Genomic DNA, 27,425 nt, shown 5'->3' on the forward strand with positions numbered 1-27,425 from the left:
CCAACAGGAGAGGTGGGATCCTGTTGATTAATTGTACAAAGAAACTAATCACTTTGTAATTTTATAAGATTATAAAAAGTCATTCTTTCTAGATTATATAGGCTGATCTCTTAATTAGATAGTTCATATTTTTATCATTTTTTATTAATGAAATATAATTATAGCAAAATAATCTACTATGGTTCATATCAGGAATAGAATACTAGGGTCTATTTTAAGCAAAATCTATCAGTCAAATAAGAAAGAACTGCAACAAAGAATTCGAATTCCTCTAGAAAAGCAGAGGTCCAAACAAAACCTGCAAGCTAATCTGCTTCCAGTTTCTTTGGCCAAGTTATTTCCCCCACTTTTAATTTAACCCCTGTGCATCTTTATTGCAGTGCATCACTTGGTGCTACACTTAAACTCAGTGGCATTTTAAAATAAGATGACATTAAATGAGATGTGCCAAGTATGGGGCTCAGATGCCGTGAGCAGACATATGAGGCCGCTGCCAGCCAATTACACCCCCAGTGTTGGGTTTCCTCCCCCACTTCTCTTCCTCCTTTAAAATAAAAACAAGGGATATACCGAGATGGGATTTTCTCTTTTCTGTATGTAATCTTTTTTTTTTCATTGCTAAATGATTTAACGGCTAAAAGCAAGGTATATCGTTCATCTCATTCCCCCCTTTCTGCTTTATTTCAGCAAATTATCCTTAGGGCTATCACAACTAGTGGTCTCCAAGGTACTCCATTCTATAAAATTACGGATCCTGCTATTGTGAAAAACAACATTTTCGGCTGTTCTATGCTGTCACAAATACCTAAAAGATAGAAAACTTACTTGTGTGCACAACTGTCCGGACACTGAACTGAGAAAGCCACAAATGCTCCTGAGAGGGTTGCTTCCTAACTCTACTCCCTTCCTCCAGAAGATAAGAACTTGCGCTCACCTTCATTTGTGAGCAGGGCCAGGGTAGAGGAACACAGCCAAGAGTGTTAGATCTGAAATCACATTTTTACTGTGCCTCCAAGCACATTGGCACCTTTCTACCTTCTCATTTTTAAGTTGACAAGTCAAAGACAAGATACACTCTGTTCCTTTCCACTTCGGGGCTGGGAAATCAGGACTTTCAATCAAATCTTTGCAGTCTTCAACATGTATTTTGGCAAGTAGTATGGAATCCATAGTTGAGCTGTGGGGTTGCCATATTAATTCCTGAGACAGATGTACTGCCAAGATCTCCCAGACAGCATTTCCCAGAAACATCTAGGTCTTTTGGGATCAGGAACAAAGTACACTTAACTTTCACATTTATTTATAGCCCAAATTAAAATGAAAACATATTTGTATTCATCCATGTTGTATTCATCCAAGTAAGCCAACTCAACAGTCATCCGCTGATTAGATCAGAGTTGGCCCCATGACCCTGTAATATTAAATTACCCAGTTGGTCCTGAGCTGTCTCATGTTGTACCACGAAATACAGAAACAGCATTAAACTGGTTGTCAATTGACTAGCCCCTGGGCTTTCTAGGAAATGAATTAACATTAAGATATGCTCGCCTGGCCCTAGCCAGTTTGGCTCAGCAGATAAAGCATCGACCCATGGACTGAAGGGTCCCGGGTTCGATTCTGGTCAAGGGCACGTACCTCGGTTGCAGGCTCGATCGCCCGCCCTGGTTGGGGAGCATGCGGAAGGCAACCAATCAATGTCTGTTTCTCTCTCTCTGTCTCTCCCCCTCCCTTCCACTCTTTCTAAAAATCAGTGAGAAAATATCCTCAGGTGAGGATGAACAACAACAAAAAGATATGCTCTCCCAGCCACAGTCGCTCAGTGGTTGGGCATCAACCTATGAACCAGGAAGTCACAGTTCAATTCTCCTTTGGCTCAATCCCCAGTAAGGGACATGCAGAAGGCAGCCAATCTATAATTCTCTCTTATCATTAATGTTTCTGTCTGTCTCTCCCTCTCTATTCCTCTCTGAAATCAATAAAAACATATTTTTCTAAAAAGGTATGCTCTAAAGAGTCTTACAAATACTAAGATAAAGCTATAATTTTTGTCATCTTCATTCTCATAAAAATATTAAAATAATTGTTCAGCAGTTCTCCAACTTATACTTGTGTTGATTACCGAGGACACTCCAGAGTGTTGGTTTAAGTAGGTTATATCTCTAGATACTCACCATATTAGAAACTAAAACTGGTTAACTTAAAAATGTTTATTTTAAAATAATAATAAATAAATCCATCACTAAATTTAACCTAAATTTTTACTTTTTTTTACTTATTTTTACTTTTTTTTTAAAGTTTATTTTCCATTCCAAAACAAAAATAATAGAAGAATGGCATAGGTCGGCAAGTTAGCAAATCTCTTAATAGAACATATTTGAGTTCTTAGATATATTTCTGTATTCAGTCTATTGCAATCTGTTGTTTTGGTTGAAGCATATGAAGAAAACCTGGCCCTACACAGATAAGTATTTGGAAAAGGGAATAATATGTTTTTTTACAGCCTTTTCAGATAATTGTGTACATTCTTCTTTGATTTTATACCAAAATTCAACAATAATAATTCTTAAGTGTTAGTTGCAATGTGAAATCTAAAATCACATCAATAAACTTTTTGTGTTTTATGAGACAATAAGGTTGAAAAAGGCAAATACCATCTTGGTATCATTTTGAAAATAGTTTGACCTTGCAGACCTCCCGAAAGGGTCCCCAGACCACACTTTGAGAATCACTGGCTTCTGTTGCATGCAATGCGTGCCAGCCACGGACAAAAAGTTTAAACAAAGGAAAGTCCTCACCCTTTTGAAAAGAAGGTCTTCAGAACCACACTGAATCCATTTGGCAGGTTTAGTTTGAGAACTTTTTTAAAACTCTAAAAATATTTGAGTACCTCCTGTGCTTTCTACATCCTCATCACAAAATTCCCAAACCCTCCTCACCACCTCCCAAAACACAACTCTCAGCTTTATTTTCAACAAACTGGCACTGGATATCTATACATATATAAGTGTCCCTCCGACCGTCCAACTGGTTGCTATGACACACACTGACCACCAAGGGGCAGATGCTCAATGCAGGAGCTGCCGTGACACGTACTGGCCATTTACAAAGAAACAGCACCCTGGACCTGGTGCCGACAAAGCAACACTCAGTTTCCCCCAAGTGGGACACAGGCCCCACCACCACCCTGGAGCAACAGCCCACCAAATCCCAGCCAATGTTGCCGAGACCCCATGGTGCAAACTGTGGCCCACAGCCCAGCCCAGCCCAGAAACAGTGGCTGTGGGTGCCGGGTAATGATGTCACGTAGCAACACCCGGTTTCCTCTCCCTAGCCACTAGCCTCCTTGGAGTTTCTTCAGCCCAGGAACACAACTTGCTTTATAGCCAGGTGAAAACATTTTACACTTTAACCAAATGTCTGTGAAGCGTTTTCCCGTGCCTCATCTCATTGATCCTCACAGAAGTCCTGGAGTAGGTAGATAGGAGACTTGGTAGAATCCTATTTTCTTTTCATTAGCTGGAAAACAGAGATTTAGAAAGTTTAGAAACTTGACCCGACTGAAAAGAAGTAAGAAATGATAGACCTTGAAAATGACTTCAGGTTTTTTTACTGCACAGAATATAGTCAAACACTGCTGCAGTTAAATATTTTACCCTTTGTTCTCCCTGCATGATCTACAATAATAATCTGCTTCATGTTGATATTTTCTGCTGTGTTGCTGACAATTACCTGAAAGAGAAGTAGGGGTGCTTCACTGGGCTGGAAAAAGTCTAGCTAAGTCAGAAAGCAGGTCTAATTAAGCAAGTTTATTCTATATCTATAAAAGGCTAAGTTGACTCGCACATGTGCAATACATAAAAAGCTCTTGCTGGTGCCAATCGCATGTGTGTGTTTTTGGATCTGTCATTGCCGATCATGAATTTGGTTGACTCTTCTATTATAGAGAAAGAGCAAATAGAGATATTAAAGTATTTCTTCTAATTAATTTCCTTTCAATATGCACAAATCCATGTACTGGGCCATGAATACTATATAAATAACCCAAATGGGCCTCTCTCTTGCTATATCTTATCTCCTATCTCAGTATCTTGTGCTTTCACACTTGCACAACTAATTAAAAGCTGGGTATAACCATAATGTCCAGATCACATTTCTCTAGATTACTGTAATATGGTGACATGTAATCAATTGTGAAGTTTGGCACATGTTCCCCTAAATTTTTACTATTAGAATACCAAAGTTGACTAATGATAATTTTTTCAATGAATTGGAGCAATTCAAGATCATCTCTGTGATAATGGTGCTCTTGCTGAGCTAGCAGTATGCTTTCTTGAGTGGACGAGAGAGGGATGGAGCTACTGTTGCTTCTGTACTGCGTATGCCTAGCAGTGTGTGATACATTTGAACATCTCCCATCATGTGTTTCAAAATGGGGAAAAGGTTGAGACTACTGCTTCAGTCCCTCATACTGAGGCATGGTTGACTGCCATCTCAGGCCAGGGTGATCAGATGAATGAGAATTACCTAGTAACTAGAAGTCAGTTTTAAACCCCTTTGCTGCCTTAGGTACCATGACAGGGAATAGGACTTGGAGACAAAAGAAACTAGGAGTCAACCACAGGTTAATGAGCAGGTGTTCAAAAATATTTGATTGTACTACAGGGGCAGGGGCCTGTCACAGGGGCCTGTCACAGAGCCATGCACAGTCCTAAGAGGGCTTAGTCACTCAGTGTTGCCTTGATTTCTGTGAAGGAAAAGCCAGTCCTAGCACAGCTAGTTTACTGCTTGCAAAGAGTCAATTAGCATCATCTGTATGGGAGTGAGGGTGGGAATGGGAAAAAAGATGAAGGTAGAAATGAAGATGGAGAAATGACAGCCACTATGAGCATAATTGAACTATTGATGAGTATTCTTGGTTCAATAGAGGAGCAAAGTACTTGGATAACTTTAGAGAGGCAGCTTGTGGGTACCCTTCTTTGATGTAAGCAGAGGCATAACTTTTTGAAAAAAGATGGAATACTCTATCAAACTAGGAATATTTTGCAGGTGATGAGGATGGCCATAAGGAAAGAGGCTGAGTTCCTCCCTGTAGTGATGAGGAGAGAGTGCCCCTGTAGGCCAGTGTTTTAAATATGTTTTTTAATTGATTTTTAGAGAGAGAAGAACGGAGAAGGAGAGATAGAAACACTAATGAGAGAGAAATATCAACTGGTTGCCTCCTGCACGCCTCCTACTGGGGATCAAGACTGCAATCTGGGCATGTGCTCTGACCAGGAACCAAACTGGTGACCTCTTAGTTTTCTCAACCACTGAACCACACCGGTCAGGCCACTGCTGTTTTATTCTATGCAGATGAGGACCTAGAAAAGCTACAGAGCCCACTGACCATTCTTTGAATTTCCTAGAAATTCTTCAGATCAGGGAACCCAATTTTAAAAGAATTGAAAGGAGGAGAGGAAATGATGAGAACACATGGCAGAAAGGGCTAGGAATTTCAGATTCTTTGAATAGGATCTTGAGACACATTTCATTCATTCATTTGACTGGGGATATCTCACTGTCTCTGTTTTAATGGAACTTGCAGTCTGTTTACAGGAGCCAGAGTAGTGCAGGGGAGAGGAGAGACGTACAACCAATAAACCAGCAAGCAAAGAAACATAGGAGAAAAGGATAGCAGAGAAAGGGCGCAAGAGAGTGACCGTGAGGGAAGACAGAATCTTCTTAGAAAAGGGTGTTCCGACACACTTGACAGTGATGAGGGCCTATCAGCTGCATAAGCGAGAAGAACTGGACTTTGACAGCTCAAATACAATTTTATGTTTGTAAGAGTAAGGTTTGTAAAAATGAGGCTCCTTTTGAAAATTGCAGTCTGGCTCAGCTGAAGTTAAGAAAGGAAAAAGATAATAACAGCAACAACAACACTTATCTAATGCTTATTATGAGTTCTTATTGGGGATTTTGGCCCTAACTCATCTATCAGTTAGAGTGAAAGAGAAGCAAGATATCTGAGAGAGGTGGTGCGTACAGGGGGGTAAGGGAAGGTAGAAAGTCATATTGGTTTGCTATCACCTTGTAACAAGTTACTACAAGCTTAGTGGCTTCAAACAATCCAAGTTTATTACCTTACAGTTCTGTAGTTCAGAAGCCCGAAAGGCTAAGATCAAGGTGTCGGCAGCTGTGTTACTTTCTGGAGGGTTCTATGAGATCTATGAGATAATCCGTTTCCTTATCCTTTCCAGCTTTTAGAAGCCACCCACAAAGGAATTAACAAGAAAAGCCCTTGGCCCCTTCCTCCATCTTCAGAGCCAGCAACATTGCAGCTCTCTGTGCCTTTCTTCTGTAGTCACATCTCTAACTCTACCCTTCTTCCTCTCTCTGTCTTCCACTTTTAAGAACCCTTGACGACATTGGGCCCAGCCAGTCTCCTTATTTTAATGTCAGCTGATTCGCAACCTTCATTCCATTTGCAACTTTATTTCCCCTTTACCACGTAACCTAACATATTCACAGATTCCAGGCCTGGGGACAAGAACATCTTCGAAGGGTCATTCTTCTGCCCATTACAAAATTGAAAATAAAAGTCTTAAGAGTGGCAAAGGCTCTTTGTCCCTTCTGTAGTTCTCTGCTCACACTTGGAGAGTCTTGTTTTCTCTATTTTATGTAACCACATTTGTCACAGGAGCTAAATCTGTAGTATCTGAGCTGTATAATAACTTGTAGGTTTAGGCAACCTTGGACAAGAGACAAGGCACTTCCCCTGAGCTTCCGCATCTATAACATGGCGGGGTAGGAGGAGTGGTCTCTCAAAACTCCCCCAGCGTTTCGAGTCTGACCTTTGAAGTATCCCGTCTTTGTAGATTATATTCCAAACTGTGATGGTTCATTGCCACTGGGCATGTCTGCTGAAGTTCCCAAAGCCAGAGCATCCTTGCTGATAGTTTCCTGGTTAAGTCTCTGTTGTATTTGATATATGCCATCAGCATTAATGAGGTCTTTTCACCTACGAGTCATCTACTTTGTGGATATACAAAACATAAGAATAAATCTGATTTTTTTAAAAATTGACTCCCAACATCTGCTCTGCCAATGGCACTGTGCACTGCATTGCATCTTGCCCAAGTAGAGCGGTCTGTTGCAACATACACAGAATTTGTTGTTGTTCTTATAAGCTTTGGAAGTGCACATACCTCACAACATTAAAATGCCTATGTTTGCCCAGCACTTTACACTTTGCAAAATGTTTTCATATCTGTTACTTCATATGATCTTCTATAACAATGTTCTGAGATTGTTAACATGCAGTTCTTTAAAATGGGTGTATTTGTAGGTTTCACGGAGTAACCAGTTCTATCATACCCCGTAATTCTGTGTAGATACTTTATATGCATCCTTGATCGGTGGTAACAGAGGTACTAAATACTTTGTTGGAAAACTAACTTCAAGCTCTTGATTGAAACACAGATATATTCATTCCTGTGCTGCAGAAAGTGACCAGACATCCTTTATATTTTAAATTGGACAGCATCTTAATGAGACATCACACTGCCTTTTATCTTGACTTTCGAAAAGAAATGCGTTCATGGAATGCTCTCAGGCACTTTTCTTAATAACACCTTATTTCTTTAGGCATTTTTTTCTGCCTTCTTATAGTTTTGATATATGTTATTCATAATACTACTTTCTAAACATTCAAATTATACATATGTAAAATCCCAAGTTACAATATTGCAACCACACACCAAGACAGCATTGTTTGTCGCTGTCTATATTAATTTTCATATTCCATGGAATGGCTCCCCAAATTATTTTAGAATTTAATAATTTTTCAAAAATAATTCCAACAACCCATTTGGCCTTCTGCCTCTTTAGTTTATCTGCATAAAGCCAAAGGGAGACTTTCAGAGGAATTGTAAACTCATTTAATTTCCAGGCGTCGTCTAGTGTTTAAACACTGACATCAAAGCAAGGAGCCAATTATCTGAGTTCATTTGATCTGAAGCCCTGTTGCCTGAATTGCTATAGTTTTCCTTTCGCTGAAAAGGAAGTCTGTGCCATCTCAAAGATGCAGTATTTAAAATCACTTTATCTATGGCAGTTTAACTTGAAACATGTGTTTGGGCTCACTAACCACAAGGAGGCATTGAAGCATTTCTTCAAAATATGAAAAGCAATTTTATTGAGGAAAAAAAATGAGTTGCACCTACAGTTGTTGAATTTTGTGTAAGCAATTATACCTGATTGTGAGCATGCATGCCTTTAAAGTTCATGTTTTCACTCACTTATATTTTTTAACCCTGACATATTAGCAGGAAGTGTTGCTGCTCCTGTCTGTTGCTGTGGAAGATTTATAGTAACCCACGTGGGTTTTCCTTCTGCTCTGTTTCCACTGGACACGAAGGCAACCGGCAGGACTTCCGTTAGCACTGATCAAATACTGCACTGACCGCAAGAACCTTTGTTGCCCTTGAAAGGTTAAAAGTCCTTTTGACTGTGTGAGCAGAAGCATGTTTCTTTCACTTAAAGACATATTCCTGACAGCAAGAGGTTTCTCTTGAAATCTGTGTGTCAGTTTAGAATAAGCCTGGGACACATCTTCAAAATGCCCCATAGGAAGCATAAGTTTAAAAAGCCAAAATTATGTGTGTGTGTTTTTTTAACCTGAGCATAATTTTTCTTACATGTTGTTTTGAACATTCATGTTAAATGTCAGAAAATTTCCCCATGTTTTCATAACCCTGATTCCCAGCAGCCTGGCCGCTATTGAAAAATACAAACCTCTGTCTGTTGCAGAAAGTGCTGCTGAGCACATCTCCCGGAATAACGCTTACTCCCCTGAGAAGCGAGGACCTCACTCTTCGGAGTGGGGCTGTTTCTGCAAGATGCTCCAGAGAAAATTCTTCTCTGGAAATGTGAACTGTGACATTTGAAATCCTGGGTGTGCCATGTTGCCATACTGATTTGCTCTTTCTGGGTTTTGACACCTTGTTTGCCTTTTAGGTTATACCCAGCCTGTGCGACAAAATATTGCCAACTTCGACACTCTACAGAACATGCAGTTGGGGCGGCTGTGTGACATCATAGGTACGGTAAATACTTTTACACAAATGACTCTTTGGAATGTTTATCAGTGGATGGGGATAAAATGTTTTTGAGGGGGTTTCTTTTGTTTGTTTTTTGCTTTTTTTCTCTCTCTCTATAAGTAAAAGGCTTAGATTTCTCATTTACTTGCAGGGCAATTGAATGTTTTGTTTTAAAGAACAGATTTATAGTGAAGTCAACTTGAATTTAAAAAATGACATCTTTAAACAATTTACTTGGGTAGTTTTCTAAATTCTCTTTGCTGCAGGTTTGGATAAGGATTTCTCTCCTATAGCCCCATATCTTATTCATTTACTAATTCTTGCAGGGAGTGAAATTACCATGTTTGTGCCAATATTCTCTATTATATTATCTGGGGAATGAGTGGAAGGTGGTATCAGAAATTAAAAGCATTGTGTCTTCATTGTAAGAATAAGAGGGAAATGAGGATAGATTTTTAAAAGATTTTATCGAATATATAGCATCTAGTTATTAGAAAACAGAGGATGCCTAATAGAGGAAATTCTTAAGTACAAACCTTGAGTGGTAGATACAACTTTGTAAAAGTCAAGTTCCAATACTGATTTGGTCAATTCTAAATCAGACACCACCTGGAGCCAGGAGCAATGGGTACAAGAATTTGACTGATACCATTCAAAGCTAGGGTGCTGGCCAGGCTTAAAGAATAAAGGCTGCAAAGGCTAAGCAATAATAGTGAAGCAGTTTGGGATGTACTAGCTAAAATTCAGGGTTAAACAAAAACCAGGTTTTTATTAGTTACCAAATAAAAACTTCTTCGTTTTGTTAAAAATATAATTGCTTTGGCCCTTATTTAAGCAAAACAAAGAAGGATTTTAAATTATCAATGACCAACTCAGCTGGCTCCCTGGAATGACATACTTTACATGCTTCACATATATTTCAGCATCATTATTATTTTATAAATGCCATTTAGTAACAAAAATACATCAGTACTTGAAATTTACAGTGTCCTAAAATAATAATAGTGTAATTGCTTTAATCTATTATCTAGGCACTAATATTGTTTTTCAGCCTTACAAAAATAAATTTAATGACTTGAGATTGATTTGTTAGTGCTGAGCTATTTCAACTAAAAACCTGACTGGGTGGAAACCACTGAAGTGCAGCAGAGGGCAGACTTTGCTCTAATTTATTTGAATTAATTTTTTGTTAGCTTTTTATATAGCACAAACCATCGCCAAAGAATTTCTTTACAAGAGATTCTCATTATTAGCAAAGACTTGAAAGTATTAAGCTTCTATTTAAATAATTCAATAATTCTGTGTAGGTCTACCTGCAATGGGAAATATTGCTAATGAACATTTCTGAGAGATTATGAATCAAATGCCCTTTCTTGCTACACTATCTTCATGACATAGCAAGGCCATCCTAAAACCTCTGAAGAGGAGTAGTTAAACAAGGTACTTGATTGTGAAATAAAAAACGAAGAAAATTAGCAACAATCTTGTGGAAGAATAAATTACTATCTTTTAAATTTTATTTTTATGTTATATTAGTTTCAGGTGTACAACTCAGTGATGAGACATTTATATACCTTATGAAGTGATCACCCTGCTAATTCTAGTACTCATCTGACACCATACATATTATTGAATATATTCCTTATGCTGTCATTTACATGAGTATCTTTTTTTTAATTCCATTAATTCCTAGTAAAGGGTATTGATTTTTTCTGTTTATTCAGGGGAAATAAAGATAATCTGATTGATCATCTTGGTAAGACTTGTCATTCACATATTGACCATGAAGTCAGAATGTCAGGTGGAGACGCAACGACTAGTATTTTCAATTTCTAGATGAGTTAAGCAAGAGAGTGATTGATATTGACTATTGCTTAGCAATCAAAGCAATCTTCATTTTCATATTAATTCCTTTCCAAAATTACCTGTCAATTTTGAATGTTTATAGATTCACAGTCAAGCCACACTAATACTGGATATTAGTGTTAATGATATGTATTCCTTTGCCAGAAATGAACAGGAAAGGTGAAATTAGCAACATGATTTGTTATCATTTGTAGCCTAGAAATTTCTTCCCAAGAAAAATTTAGTTTTCTGTTACGGAGTCTTTAAGTTATTTTTATTTGTTTTTGTGTCCTTTTTCAATACTTAAAAAAAATACTAGTGGTTTTTAAAACCACTAGTTTGGTAAGGCACTAGTCTCGTCTTAAAAACACAAGATTTGGAACAACTAGTTTGATCATTCAGCAATTTTACCACTGTCTCCTAAGTTAGTTTATTTTGAGGTTTATGGCATTTGGGTTCCCAAATTAAATAGGAGCCCCTCACGTAGTTACATTTATGGAGCACCAGGTCAGTTCGGAAGACTCTACTTCTAGCCACAGATGTTGTCTCAGGAGCGGGACATGTCCCCCAGATGCCAGGGAGCTCACTGATTGTGTGAGATGTTCCAGGTCCTGAATCTCTCCATTCTCCCAGATCCCTTCAGTCCACCCACAAGTACTTAGTAAGTGCCTCCTGCACAGTCTATACTGTATCAGGACTTGGGAGAATATAAGAAAGAGTATGCACCTTACCTTTTAGGAGTTTGGAAAGACAAGATCAGCAGAACAGCAGAGGATGTGATTCCATCGTGTTAAATCTTGAGGCATTGAGCACAGGTGTGAAGGGCGGCTCGGGGAGTAACTATTGGCTGGCCTAGGAAGGGTAAGCCATGGAGGATATTTGTATGGTCTGTTGAGCGCCTACTATGTGACAGATACGGCACCGGGTGCCATATATATACAGGGGTTGGCAAAAGTAGGTGTATAGTTGTGAGTATGCAAAACACAGAGTTAATAAAGCTATACCTGCATGCCTTTTTCCATGCAAACAACTGTAGACCTACTTTTGCCCACCCTGTATATAACTATGAATATCACGTATTCTTTCATTTAATACGCTCTAAAACTGTGCCCCCGGTGATTTTATCCCCCATTTTACAGATGAAGAAGCCGATGCTTACAAAGGTTAAATAATGTACCCAGTGTCCCTGGGCAGCTGAGCCAGAATTTAATCAGTCTATGCTCTGTGCCCTCTGCCAGACCGAGCAGAGGAGTCTCCAAATCCCCTCTCAGGCCTCCCGCACCGAGGACACATTTACAGAGCTCCCTCCTGTGAACTTCCCCAGCACCGGGTGGGCGTGCTTCCTCGTGCCCGCTGCTCTCCACCATGCTTCGTGGCTGTCGGGTGGGTGAAAGGGTTGCTTCTCATGGCCAGCATCTCCGTTGCTTTGCTTCCTGTATTTCCCTCCATGTCTTGTCAAGTGCTTTGCTCCTACTGGTCAGTTATTTTAATTAATTGACTTTATTGGCTGCTGATTTCCTGTCCATACTCCTTAAAATATTTTGCAGCCTGGAGTGGGAACTTTCACCTGACTTCCATTTGGGTGGGGTATTTAATTAGGATTTCTTTCTGAGTCCATAAGCACATCTTAAGAAGGAGAACAGTTGAATGAAGACAGTGTTTCCTTTAAACTGTCACTAGATGTCCTACATAATTAATCTACTCCTCTTTGGGAATGGAGCAGGGGAACGGTTGGTCTCTTGAAATAACCATTGCTGTGGTCATAATCTTACGATTTATTTGAAGAGGAAAGTTCCCGAATTGGCCTTGCCAAGTCCAGGAAGAATAAGAAATTGCCATTTCATCAGCATTTTAAAGTTAATAGCTCTGTTTCATAATTTACTGAAGCTAATGGGATAAATTTTTAAAGCCGCATGCAATTCCCATTGATGTTAATGGGAGTTCTGGGGCTGAGTCGCTCTGCATTATTTGAAAGTAGACTTCCATGGTACCTCACAGCCTTCCTTCTGAAAGAATCATTGTGTCCATTTTAGGGGGGAGAGTGTTATATATCTTCTCTTTAGAGGAATGTTAAAGCGCCCAAAAGCCAGTTACACTGCTAAGATCTGTACAAAACCGATCTGAATTAACTTCAGTGTGGCTTTGGATATGCTCTTTATTTTAAACTGTGCCACATCCATCCGATGCCAGAGTTCATAATGTCGTTTACCTTTCTACCAGTAATTAACACTGTGCCTGTTGTTCGTAGATGCCAATGTAAGCGTCATCTACATCTGCTCCCATCAGATGGATGAAGAGTTACTTCTGTATTACCATAAAGTCCTGAGTCTACAGGCAGCTGTCAAATCGGGGAACCTTGAGGACAGAAGTGACCTGCAGGACAGGTTCAAAATTATCACCCCGGAAGCTATAAAGATCTTCACTGTGAGTTTGTCTTCTAATTACCACGGCTTCAGGGATGCAGTAAAATTAAATTGGAAATTTTATAACTTGCAACGCTCTGGTACACATCAGTGAAATATTATTGCAAGTTTAACAGCTTTACTGATTAGACGACTAGTTGGACTGTAGGCAATAAATATCCCAGTTTAACTTTCAGACTTACCAGTAGTTGAGCAACCCTTCCAGTTTCTCTGTAGCTGAAGCCTAATTGGGGTTATTGGGCGGTACCACCAAGTAGGTGAATTGATAACATCTACGGTTTCTTTTTCATTTTGTGTGGAGGACACCAAAGCAGAGAAAGGCTGGGCCTGCCCATGGTCACAAAGCTGATTCAGGGAAGAATCTAGACCAGGGCCCTGTGTTCTGACTTTCACACCGCTATTCCTTCAGATCCATGGTTTGGTTCCATGCCCCACTCAGGGGAATTTGGTCTTATTTACCATATCCCATGGTTCATAATGAACAAGGCTCAGGGTGTGTGTGTGTGTGTGTGTGTGTGTGTGTGTGTGTGTAACTTGTTCTGATTTTTAACGAATGGAAAGAATTCTGAGTGAAATTCCATCCGTAGACAAGAGCTTTTGGGAAATACACAGAACCTCAAGGGCAGTGTTCAAAAACAAGGCAGCACACGAGATGCCTTGAAATGAACTTCACTATATTGTAACAATAACTTAAACTTTCCATGTTAAACAAACAACATTTTAATACCCAGTGGACTATGCAATTTTGAGGAGACCTTTGTGTGTGTGTGAATCAAGAGTCTGAATTTGCTAATACAGAGAGCTTTTTTCCATTCAAAAGTGGGATACACCAAAGTCAACTCTCTATCTATTGCCAGAGAAACTGCTTGCAAGCTTTACGTAGGAAGCATATATGTGCTGAGTTACTTCCTACCCCTTAACCCTTTGGATGCACCGTAATTTTTACTACTCCCCCCATAAAAGGCCTGCCAGGGTGGGGGAGGGTTGCTATAATACTTCTGCTTTGCTGAAATACTCAGTGAATTGTCATCAGATTTTGCTCTCTTCTATCAAGATGAAGATTTTAAATTTTCATAACTGGATACCTTAATGTTCCCCCCACATCTCTGCTTTATTGGCATCCCTGGGCTGTGGAAGAGAAAGGCAAAATCCCGGGCAGGACAAGCAAAAGAAAAGAAAATCCCGGGCAGGACAAGCAAATCATCACCACTACCATTCTTAGGGGCCTACCGATATCCACAACAATGCAGGGATTGCCTTGTGCTTCCCAGCCGTCCCCTGGCCTCAGTGGCAGAGATGCAGGGACTTTAGGAAGCAAGGAAGAAAAAACTGTCATGAGTATGTAGTTAATTTCCCGAGTTTCTCCTGAAAGCTGCCAATGAGGAGTTTCTGTGCATCTAAAATGCCCATATACATTGAGGAGGCATCAAATGGGGAAGGGGCACTAGTTTGGGAGAAGGAAAGTGAGCGAGCTCACATATATCAAAGGCGTAGATACATGTTCTCATTGGATCCTCAGAACAATGCAGCAAGATAGAACCGATCAATCTCCTTCTAAGGGTGAGGAAGCCAAGTTACTAGTGGGGCCAGAGTCCAAGCCTAAAGCTGTCTGACCCCAGAACACTGTCATGAACGGGAATGACTGCTTTACTCCTGGAGGACCTTGTGGCCTTGGGCAAGCCCTTTGCCTCTCTGTTCTTGGTTCTTCGTCTGTAAAATGAGGTGGCGAATTGGGTCATTTCAAAGTCCTTCTCAGCCCTATAATCCTATTATCTGAGAAGTGCACCCTTGTCAGCCAGCCAGCCCCGATTTTCAAGCAGGAAAGAGGCAGTGAGCATTCGCAGGTGCACTGAGTTTCGTTCAGAATTTAGGCTTGCATTGTTGTGAGTAGAAACAAGTAGGGAATATTTTAAGTACATTTTAATACTTCTCACAGTTTAAGTTTAAATTATTTGAGCAATCACTCATAGGCAATCAACATTTTAGAGTACAAAAAAAAATAAGCTCTCACTTTCAAATCAGTTCCTGCTCATGTTTAGTTATTGCTTTATTTCTTTTTAATGGGTTGGAGAGATTGTACCAGTGCTGATTTTCATTCAAATGGATGGCTTTGAGGAGATTTTTTAAAAAGTGTGCCAAAAAATGTTTGTACATCTCTCCAAGTTACTATACAATGTTTGGATTTGTAATGGTACAGAGTGCTATTATAAAGTCGTGTCTATTTTTGAACATTTTAATGTTTACGAAGATATCCTCAACAAGTGCCTTTTGTCTCAGGTTAAAAAAAGTCAGTGGTGATCAATTAACTGCAATTATAATGCTATAGAATTAGGAATATTTTATATTTTTCAAGCTGTGTTAATTCACAGCCTGGATCTAATGGTCATACAAGATCTGCCGTCAATAATGTGTACTCTGCCACTCATTCATACTCAAATCTTTCTTAAACACATATTGAACACAATATTAGGACACCATCTTGCCTGAAGAATAAGGCATGCCACAGATGACTGTGATACAGGTCGGGTAGAGTACTTGCCAATGGAAATAAGCAAACCAAGAGGAGACAGAAATGCATCCTGGCTGGAGACGTGCTCAGAACTTTAATTTTACTTTCTATTGTTGCATCTGACTTCCCCTCATCACACCTCATACACTCCCCAGACCCTCACTTCTCAAAATGTGAAATGGGAGAGATCTGGCTGCTGTGGCACAATAACTGTGCTAATACCTGGGTTTAAATCTTACCTCTGCTGTTTACCAGCTGTGTGACTTTGGGCAAATCATTTGAGCCTCAGTTTCCTCATCTCCAGAAGAGGGGATGCTAATTGGCACGGTGTGGTATGGATCCGATGAGAACATACATGTCAAAGTGCTTTGACCTTGTGAACTTAACATGAGCGCACTGCCACCCTGAAGCACTCTTCTTAGGGACCCTGCAAAGCCACCAGGTACACTGTGACTCGGTCACCAGCTCTCCCACACATTTCATAGTTTCACATTTCCCAGTGGAAATTATTTGTGGGGAAAGGAAAGGAAGGAAATAAACAAGGGGGAAGACAGGGATCACCCAGATGGGAAACACAAACTCATGAGGTGCTGTTACCAGCCATTGTCTAGTGGAGCATTGGGTTTCCTAGAACTGCGCTCTCGGATGTAGGTTGTGAAAATGGATTTCAGTTACGGTAGACAAGGCATGTTGCACAGATCTGAGGAATGCAGACTATAACACCTACTCTGAAGGAAGGCCCAGAAAGGTAAATCAATAAATCCTCTTCTCAGAAGAGCTCTGGGGTTTTTTCCTTTTTTGGGGGGAAGAAAGAGGGAGTAAAATATACATAACATAAAATTTACCATTTTAACCATTTTAAGTGTACATTTCAGTGGCATTCAGCACATTCACATTGTTGGGCAATCATTGCATTATCCATTTTCAAAACTTTTTCTACATCCCAAGCAGAAATTCTGAACCCATTAAGCGATAAGTCCAGAAGAGCTCTGGTTTTAAAGAAAAAGTTATTGCAGAGCTGGAAGGACCCTAGAGAAGTCTAGTCCAACCTTTCATTTGAATATTGGGGAGTTTTATAATTCACCTTGCAAGTTAGAAATCCAGGCAAGACTGAAATCCCAGGGCTCTCCTTGGTCTCTTTCTCCCATACTCAGCAGTTATTACACCCACAACAGTTTGATATTCCCAGAAATAGTTGCTCAACGTTTCTCCATATCTTCATGCCATGTTGAGTAGATAATTTTGACTAGAGTTGGGGGAGTAGGTGCTAGTCAACAAAATCCCTTGAACTCCCTAACACTCTGGCAACTTGCATTATATTTTCTGCATGACATTTTAATGACTTTTAAAAGAGAGTTTTCTCTGTAATAATAAGTACTATCATTTATAGAATAGCAACTCAATGTCATGCATTATAATAGGTGTTTACTTTCATGATCTTGTTCTAATAGGTGTTTACTTTCATGATCTTGTTCTATCCTTAGAGCAACCCAGCAAATGGGTATTTTTATTCCCATTTAACAGACAAACTTGCTCAAGTTCAGGTAGCTTATAAATGATAGAGACAGATTCAAAGCCAGCACTGTTTGACTCCTAACCCCAGCCCTTCTCTAGGGGAAGTGAGCATGATCTTGGCTTCTCATAGTTCATCCTTGGTTAATGTCTTTCCCACACCTATCCTCACCTACCCATCCTTCAAAATTCACCTCAACCCCAACCTCTTTCATAATAATAGTAGTAGCTACCATTCATTAAGTGCTTATTGTGTCCAAACCACTGTGCTAAGTGCTCTACATGCATTATCTCATTCAGACTTTACAGCATCCCTATGAGATGAGTACTAGTGTTATACTCATTTTACAGGTGAAGACACTAAGGCCCCAGGAGAATGAGTCATTTGCCTTTTCAGCTCTCCCCATCAGCATGTGTCCTCTGCCTCCCTTCTCCATGCCTCCGGGGCCTTCTGTAGCTCTTTATGGCTTTTCTCTGCTTTGATTAGTTATGCATTAACGGTACCCATTTGTGCCCCTGCTCCTTGAATGCAGAAACATGGTTGTATTCGTTTGGTGTGTGATGACCATCTGGCTCTGTCCTCAGCCCCTATTAGACATGCCAGAATTATTTATTTAATTGAATGAGACAAGTCGCATGTATTGCTGAGCTGGGTCTAAATAATCAAAACTAAAATGAAAGCTTCAGTCTTGCTGAAATTTTCAAATACTTTTTCATTCATGAATCCTCTCAATAATCAAAACTAAAATGAAAGCTTCAGTCTTGCTGAAATTTTCAAATACTTTTTCATTCATGAATCCTCTCCAAAGTGATTGGCCAAGAACCAGGATAATCATTATAAAAGGTACATAGTCTCTGAGGCAGACTTTGTGGCAGAGCTTTGGAAAGGAAGTATCAAGCCAAACGCCTTTTTCCTACCGAATCATTTAAAGAGTTGCCAGATTAGGAGTCCTGTACAGAGAAGAATCCTATGGGGCGTTTTTCTTCATTTTTGGTATTGATTTTCCAGGCGCTTTAGTGTTAAACCAGGCCAGAAGTGCTGCAGAGATGAATCACTATTATCCAAAGGCCGCCAGCCTCTTTGCCTTCTGACAGAAGGATAATTCCACGTGGATCAAATAAATACAGATGTGTAGTAATTAGTTCTATTCCCAGTGAGCCTATTTCCCACACACTAAAGATGTGAGCGATTATAGAGCCTCACCCCAACAGCTTTTATCAATTTAAACTGCTAAACAACAGGATAGGTCATAACCCAGCCTGCTATTAATAATGCATTTATGGTGTGCAACATTATAAATTAGGTGCATGGACTAGAAAAAAGAACACCTTTTAACAAGAATGATATGCTCTTCCCCCAGAAGCAACATATGTGCCTGGCAACTCACCTAAAGTACAGTCCCAAGGCAATCAAAAGGATAAAAAACCTCATCAGTGGAAGAGATGCCTACATTGTCAGCGGGTTCCTCCACAAAGATGATCTGGCCGTGGCGGATATGTTAGATGTACCCATCCTGGGTCCAGAGCCTGAAATAGCTCATCTTTATAGCACCAAGTCTGGAAGTAAACAGATGTTTGCCAGCGCCAATGTGCCGTTCCCTCCTGGAATATCTGACATCTTCAGTCACCAGCAGGTATGCGGGGCGGAAAAGAGAGGCTCTGTTCAAATGTAGCACATCCTCTTGAAGTTGCGGGGACCTCAGGCCTTCTGGAGCCAGCCCTGCCCAGTGCAGATTATGTGGAATACTTGAGTTGATTTGTTAGGTCTACTTTAGGACTTCATGTTTAAAAGTATTGTCCTTGAAAAATACTAACTCATTTGGATTAAGACATTGAAGACCCTGTTAGTGCACCAATATGCTATCAATATTGATTGTCTCGACAGGGATTATTTAGTTCATCGTCATATTAGCTAGCCAACCATTGAGCAGGTCCCTGAGAAATGGGAAAGACAATTTTAGCTCAAAGGAGCCAGTTTGGAAAGCTCCACGAGGGGCGCCTTTCAGTCAAGGCAGGTGGCAGAGGGCCTATGGCAGAGGGCTGCAGACATCCTTCGCTGGTACAAAAATCCTTTGGTCCCCCAGGAAGGAGCCATAAAGGGAGGAGTGTACATTACATTAAACAATTTCCAAAACCCTAAAATGTATGTGCAATAGTTGTATTGAGTCTTGCTTTCATCTTCACTGGTTGAGAACTCAGGCAGTCTTTGCCATGAAATGTGGTTAAAGATGCAGGCACATCCAATGCAGGAAAACCTTCCTCTAGTGCTGGTGTTCAGAAGTAGGATTTAAAACTTCCTTGTAGACACATCAGATTTGAGATGTGTCATTTCACCTATGGCACATGCAAATTGCATCACCTTAAACAGATTTATAACTGAGCTCTACTCTACTTGTTTGGAAAACATACGTCTGAGGTCATCAAGAATTGAGGTACTCCACTGAGATTTTTCCAGATACTGACTATCCTACCTAAGCTATCTGAGTGTGTCAGCGTTTTGAATTCGCAGATGGCGATGAATCAATAGCACTGACTTTTACCGCTGTGCATCATAAACTTAAAGCTGGTGAAGGAAAGCTGTGATCATCTTAATTTAGGTTAATAAATATTCCTGACTATCAGTTGGATTTTAGCAGTAGTCATTTTTCTACTTCTGCTCTATACCAGTGTAAAAGGAATGGCAATTTAAGATTATATTACATCTTTTGAACAGATAAACTCAAACAAAGAATCATAAATGTTTTGAAAGCGTGTAAAGTCATTTGGTTTATGATTAAGTAATTTATTTAGTTTTTAAGTCTAGTGTGAGCACTGTGAGCATTTCCTGTTTTGATCCATAAAGTAACCATGCAAGTTCTTTTTCTGGCATATGCTCCATATGAAATATTGACAGCTTTGGTTAAATAAGCAAAAATAGTGGTGCTATTTTAAAGCACTGTTCAATTTTCACTTAAAGATAGCACATAATTCTTTCCCATGGTGCAGTCTTTACAATATTATTGATCCTTTTCATACTGTAGGGGATCCATCAACAGACGCCCATTTATAGGATTCTCAGAAGCAACAAATAACAGGATTTGGAAGAAACAGTGATAATTTTGTTAGTAGTTGAGTCTCTGAATACACAATATTTCCAAATATACAATAAAAATGCTATGCCAGAACACCTTTTCTTACACCAGCAAAGTAATTTTATAAAATACTAGAGGCCCGATGCATGAAATTTTTGCAAGGGGTTCGGCCCCCGCCGCCGCTGAGGCTGCCTGTGCCTCAGCCCCCGCCACCAGGCTTCGTCCAGAAGGTCGTCCAGAAGGGCGTCCAGTCTAATTAGCATATTATGCTTTTATTAGTATAGATTACTCACCAAAGACTATTTCTACTTCTGCAAAGTATGATCATAATACAGCTAAATATGATGAAATATAGAATCTATCTTCTCAACACAATACCAGAGAAAGAAGGGATGTAACTTTAGAAGGCTCATTTAAAAACCTTTATAGGCAAAGCTCATAGCTACATGGTGGGTAGACCAGAGTACTTGTAATTTAAATACTCAAATTATCCACAGACACTACTTGATAATTAGGGAACTAAGACAATTCCATGTCCACCCTATTTGAATACCCCATGATCGCACGGGGCTTCCAGGGATCCCAAGAATGCCTGTTTTGATGTCACTTCCACACTGCTGGGTAGTGTAACATCCCCAGGAAGAACAGCTGAAAAAACACAACTCAAGAAAACAGATTGTACCTTTAATCAAAATAATTTTAATCTTCCAGCTCCGTACTTCAACAGAACCACAATCTTTAGTCCTTTCACACGCTTTAGCTAAAAAACATTCCATCTGGTGACCAAAACGTCATCCAAAGAGAAGAGAATAGGAGTGTTGCAGCCTCGCTGGGCAGCTCAGATGGGTTAGAGTGTCATCCCAACACACTGAGGCTGTCAGTTTGATTCCCAGTCGGGGAATATACAAGAAACCAATCTATAATAATAAAAGCGTAATATGCTAATTAGACCGGTCATCATTCTGGATGTCCTTCCAGACAAAGCAGGGGCGGAGGGAAGAAGCCTAGGTCCTGGGTGCCAGAGGGAAGCCGGTGCCAACAGCCAGGGAAGGGAAGGCCTATACTCTTGCATGAATTTTGTGCATCGGGCCTCTCTAGTGAATACATAAATAAGTGGAACAACAAATTGATGTCTCTCTCTCTCTCTCTCTCTCTCTCTCTCTCTCTCTCTCTCTCTCTCATCAATAAATAAAAAAGATATGTTGCAGAGACCTCCTCAAGTATAAGTGACCATAGCCAAGTACAGCAGTGGGTAGGCTCATCAGAGCAAATGCTTAGTAATGCTTTGCTTCTTTCGGGGAAGTATACAAGTACACTGGAAAGTCTGATGAGAAGACAAAACACACACACACATCATTTTGTGATTTAGTGAGTTATTTTTCTCCAAGGCTCTACTAGAACCGTATGACTTATAATTAAATAATATTGCTTTAGATTTTTGTCTGACTCAAACTTATCCCAAATGGCTATTGGTGGGAAGGAAAGTTGCTTCTTTTTTAACTTCTCCTTCCACCCACCTCTCCTCCTCCTCTCTGCAGGTTGAGCTAGGCAGCCCAGTGGAGAGAGAATGAGCTTAGGTGTTGGAGTCAGGGCAACCTGGGCGGAGTCTCTGCTCTGCCGCTCGGTTCTGTGTGATCGTGGGCCTGTTATTCAAATTTGCTGGCTCTCAGTTATTTATATATGAAATGAAACTAAACATGGTGCCTGCCTAATAGGTTTTGTGAGTATTCAATTTAAAAATAAACTCATGTAGAGAGCTTAGTCAAAGGCCTGGCTCCTGCTGAGAGTTCAGCAATGTTAGATAGTATCATCATTATCACCATGATATTAGAGCTTGAACTTTTACCCCTTAAACTTCCATGTGATGGAGCCCAGTTCCTGAGGGAATACCGTGTTAAATAGGATAGGTGTGTATTCCAGGAACATTGCTTCCATGAACGTTTTATCTCCTTATCGCTCGTGTTCATATAATACATATAATATAATGCACTTGGCCAATTGACCAGCCAAACAAATGCATTTCATGTATGTTAATGAGGAAAATGTTAAATATTTTATGGGTTATAATAGTGGTCAGCAAACTCATTAGTCAACAGAGCCAAATATCAACAGTACAACGATTGAAATTTCTTTTGAGAGCCAAATTTTTAAAACTTAAACTATATAGGTAGGTATATTGTTATTAACTTAATTAGGGTACTCCTAAGCTGGCCTTTGCTAAAAACATCCTCAATCTGATTGAGGTACATTCGCTGAGGTGGACCCCTTTCAACTCTCCCATCCACACTCGTCTTGTATACTTGTTTCGTCTATTTCAATGGTCGGCAAACTCATTAATCAACAGAGCCAAATATCAACAGTACTTCTTCAAAATAGACTCACCCATGCTGAAAACCGACTTCTGTGCATGGGCCACGAAGTTTCAATCTCCCTGTACGTGCTCGCTTGCACGTGGTATTTTGTGGAAGAGCCACACTCAAGGGGCCAAAGAGCCGCATGTGGCTCGTGAGCCGTGGTTTGCTGACCACTGGGTTATAACATTTAAAAGCTCAACAAAGCACCAAATAAAGTTTTCAAGAATATAAATCTTTATAGTCTTCAAACTATAAAAATATCATTTGAAGAATCAATAAGTAAACACATAATTCTCTGAAAAGGAAAAAAAACAATACCAAAATTCAATTCTTTATTTTGCCTTGAAAAGCAGGCAAATGGTAATTTCAGTTTCTCATAAATAGGACTATACTTTTAAACGTGCCTTTAGTCCCATTGGTTAGTGGTTTCTTCACATCATCTCTACATCATTTAATACTTCTCCCAGTCTGTCTTAATAACTAGAGGATAACCTAATGAACAGACCATTTGAAATAAAGACACTTGAAAAGTACAACTATACTTTTAAACTTGCCTTTAGTCCCAGCTACATTAAATGTTGCTATGTCTTCATCCCCACAGATGATAGAACAGCTGACTCAGCTGATCATCGATCACCCGGAAATCCAACGCTGGCTCTTTAAAATGGACTATGAATTTGGAGGAAATGGGACTGCGTTTTGTGACATTCTTTCCCACCTCCAGTGCCATGACTGGCTCCTAAAGGAGTATAACAAATACAGCCGTGAAGACTGGCGCAAGAAATGGGCACAGGTGAGTATTCAATGGTGACAGAAATCCACAGCGTCTGTATTGTTAGGAGATGAAGCAAAAGGCTCAGCAAGGAGGGGGAGGCACTTTCTTCAAGGCTCAGCAGTGTCACCTGCCAGCAGTGAGACCTTGGGCATTTTACCTTTCTGAGGCAATGGGGTTGATTAGGTTATCGTAAATGTCCTTTCATTGGGCCCTAAAAGTCTTCATTCATGTCTTCAAGTTGATTATGATTATTAGGAAGTAATTTTTTAAAATCATATTCAGGTAACATTACAAGTCTCATCATTTGCTCTAAGTGGGTCTGATCATATGCTTCTAAGAACTGACATGAATAAGCTACCCGCATTTTATTATGAGAGAGAAATTCTATTAGTAAATGGTTGTCACCTGGAAGCTAATGTATAATAGCATTCTATCAGCAGTCATATGTTTCTGAAGTCAATTCAAGGAAATTTGTGTAACTGCTGGTCCCTGTGCGATGTTGAGAAAATAGTACATCCTGCCCAGAAACTCTCCAGGCCAAAGCCGAACAATAGGCAAGAAATCTTAGCATATAAGTGGTTGTGTAGAGACTTTTCCATGTATGTTGGTGGAAGGATGAATTGTACAACTTCTTAGTCTGTTCCAAACTTGCTTAATAATTAAAGTTATCTTATATGGCTTACTATATAAATTAAACCCACCATTCTAAACGCTGCCTCACTTTGCATCCAGAGTCTAGACTAGCCTGGCTTCTCTTAATCCCAAATCTCTGTCTTGGCTGACCTCCTCGTGACAGCATAACTGATGAGGAAAATTCAGACGTAAATTCCCTTCACCGGTTCCTTCCCTACTGACGTGCTTAACAGTGGGCTGCGCAGTGATTTGCATCTCCTCTGAGCATCCCACCGCAGAAGTCTATGAATCAAAACACAAGTGATAGGAAGGGAGGGGCACTCCAGAGAGAACTGCATTATTCTTGTGAAAGTGAAACAACGAATAAATCTAGAGAACAGTCAGAAGAGAGAGTTCCCTTTGACAAATGTGTCTGTTCTCCCCATGATCTATCCTGGGCTTTTCTTCCCCCTCCGTCAGAGAATGGACTAAATGCAGTACCTGTCATGGCCAGCTTTTTACATATTATTTAAAGGATACCAAAGTGAATTACTCTCCTAGGAAAAAAATAAAACAAGGAAAATGTATTTAATTTTGAGGCCCACAGAGGGTTCTCTTTGAACTGGATTTTATTTCATATTGTATAGTGTTTTCTTTTTAAAGCAAAACTGTGGAGAGTCAATGGTGAAAATAGGACTTTTTCATTTAAAAAATTGAAATGTTAGTGGGCTGGTCTTAATATTTCAAACCAATATATTTTTTTAATTCTCCTGAAACTAGACAATGATAAATTTAAAATATTTGACTTTAGGTTTAAAAAATATTTAAAATATTGACACTGGCTGAATTGCACTTGGAAGCCTAACTATACATTATTTACTTTCAGTTATTTTAAACTATACCATTTTAAATTGTCACCAAACACTTTTGGCATTATCATGAATGTTATTAAATGTGAAAATCTTGAATAATTAATAATCTATTGAAATCTTTTTTTTAACTTAATAAGGAAAAAATAATTATTCAGAAATCTTTTTAATCTTTGAAACCTGTGCTTAGCCATGGTCATTTTGGTTAGAAGCCAAATATAAAAATAAAAAATAAAGCAGCTCTGAAGAGCTTTTTTCTTGGGGGGGGGGAATTATTGACATTCTTTTGCCTTCAAAGTGAAATTGTACCCAGAGTGGAAGTGAACTGCCATCTCCATTGAGTGTAGCTATTGAGGATTTAGGATCAGAATTACCCTTTGTTCCAGAAGACCATCATAATGGTGCACATTTAGACATCAAAGCATTACTTTATGAGCACAGGCATGTTTTAATGTCCTATTACAGTTTGTGGACCTGTTTCTTTTCATAATGAAGATGTTGTGTCATCAAGCCTAGCCCGGCACATACAAAACATATGCTGGCAGGTTATTAAAAATTTCAGCTTCTTGATGAAAGACTATCCTGCAGGCTAAGAGTCCAGAGAAAGACTCCATTCTGGGAGAATTATTAGAAATGAGATTATGACTGTAAGCACTAAATTATGTTAATACTTACAAATAGCATCATTTGCATAGCAGTTTATGACACGATACCATGATTTTTCTCATTGGTATATTGTAGGCAACAGATTAAAAACAGGGCTGTTTATGGGAGTTGGAACTGTTTTGAGATTCTCTTGCGTCTTACGTGGATATTGGTTTTAGATGGAGGCATCATTCAGTGTAGACTCAAGGATCCAATATAAAGGCCATCTTTTTTTCCTACCTATCTAAGTTAGAATCGGTTATTTAACTGGTTGGGGTTGAGCTTTGAAACAAGGTCATGGAGTCAACAAATGCTGAAAAGCTGTAGTCACATTTTAAAAATCAGTATAGACATGTCGGTCATTTTAGGGAAAACGGAATGTTACATGATGGCCACAGTAAAAATGGGGCACAAATCTCATTTTGTTCGTGGTGGCTCGGTACAAACCTCATTCTCTTCATCCTACCAGGTAACAAAACCTCATGCTCCAGGAGGTACTTCTTTAGTAGGAATAAAGGCTTTCGTCAAGGAAGGCACGCTTGTAGGGGAAAGTCTTCCTGGACACACTCACCTAAGGCAGTGTAGGGAGACCAGGTGGACATTTGCTGTGGTGCCAGTCCTTGCAGTGCTTCCTTTCTATTTCCATTTTTAAAGGGTAAATCTTCCCTCCCTCATTCCTGGGAGATTGGCGTGGTGGCCGTGATGCTACAGGTGACGCCGCTTTTTGAGAGATCTTTGTCGAACGGCTTCTCCATAGAGAGAGCTAAACCAGTTTACTTTTGGGTTTCCTGGCAGACCTTCTTTGGGCCTCTGTTTCCCTGGGTGGATGGTATAAACTGTAGAGGTCTTGGCATCACAAATTTTCCACTTACAAGAAAAAGGAGAAAAGGGAAACTGAACTGGCCCTAAGCTACTATATAATATTTGTATTTTAGCCCTGGGCAAGAGAAGTTGTACCTGTATTTGCACTTTGGTGTACTTTGTTAAACATTATTGAGCACCTATTCACCAGTATAGTCCAAGCCTTTTGAGGTATACTGTTATATTTCATACTAGAGGCCCAGTGCACAACATTCGCGCACTCAAGGGGAGGGGTCCCCTCAGCCCAGTCTGTGCCCTTCAGCAATCCAGGAGCCCTCAGGGGATGTCCAACTGATGGTTTAGGCCCGCTCTCTGTGGGGAGAGGGCCTAAGCCAGCAGTTGGACATCCTTAGTGCTGCTGCAGAGGAGGGAGAGGCTCTCGCCACCGCCGCTGTGCTTGCCAGCCGTGAACCCAGCTTCTGGGTGAACGGCACTCCCACTGTGGGAGCACACTGACCACCAAGGGGCAGTTCCTGCATTGAGCGTCTACCCCCTGGTGGTCAGTATGCATCATAGAGACAGGTCGTTTCACCGTTCAGTCGATTTGCATATTACCCTTTTATTATATAGGATACATATAATCTAATAAAAGAGAAACATGCAAATTGACTGTACCTCCACTACATCCACAAGCCACGCCCACAAGCCAATCAGGAGCAAATATGCAAATTAACCCAACTAAGATGGCAGCGGCCACAGAGCTAGAGCAAGCAGGAGGCTTGGGTTGCCCCCAGCAATGGAAGAAGCCAAGCTTCCTGCCTGCCCTGCCGGCCCTGAGCTCCACTCAAGGCTACAAAGTTTCAATTATGGAAGATAAATAAATCCCAGATACTTGCTTCCAGCCCGCGGCTATAGCCAGCCTGAAAATG

At 40.0% G+C, this 27,425-nt stretch overlaps 1 protein-coding gene across 1 annotated transcript in view; it reads left to right on the forward strand.

The window, feature by feature from the left end:
* LOC102428524 (IQ domain-containing protein H) overlaps nucleotides 1-27,425 on the forward strand; it is a 124,595-nt gene that overhangs the window by 36,649 nt on the left and 60,521 nt on the right. Inside the window, exons 7-9 of the mRNA XM_023764583.1 lie at nucleotides 8,998-9,081; nucleotides 13,174-13,349; nucleotides 23,396-23,587. Coding sequence (XP_023620351.1) covers nucleotides 8,998-9,081; nucleotides 13,174-13,349; nucleotides 23,396-23,587 — 452 coding nt within the window. The remainder of the gene's footprint in view (nucleotides 1-8,997; nucleotides 9,082-13,173; nucleotides 13,350-23,395; nucleotides 23,588-27,425) is intronic.

The sequence above is a fragment of the Myotis lucifugus genome, unplaced genomic scaffold (genome assembly GCF_000147115.1).
Source record: "Myotis lucifugus unplaced genomic scaffold, Myoluc2.0 scaffold_338, whole genome shotgun sequence".
NCBI lineage: Eukaryota > Metazoa > Chordata > Mammalia > Chiroptera > Vespertilionidae > Myotis > Myotis lucifugus.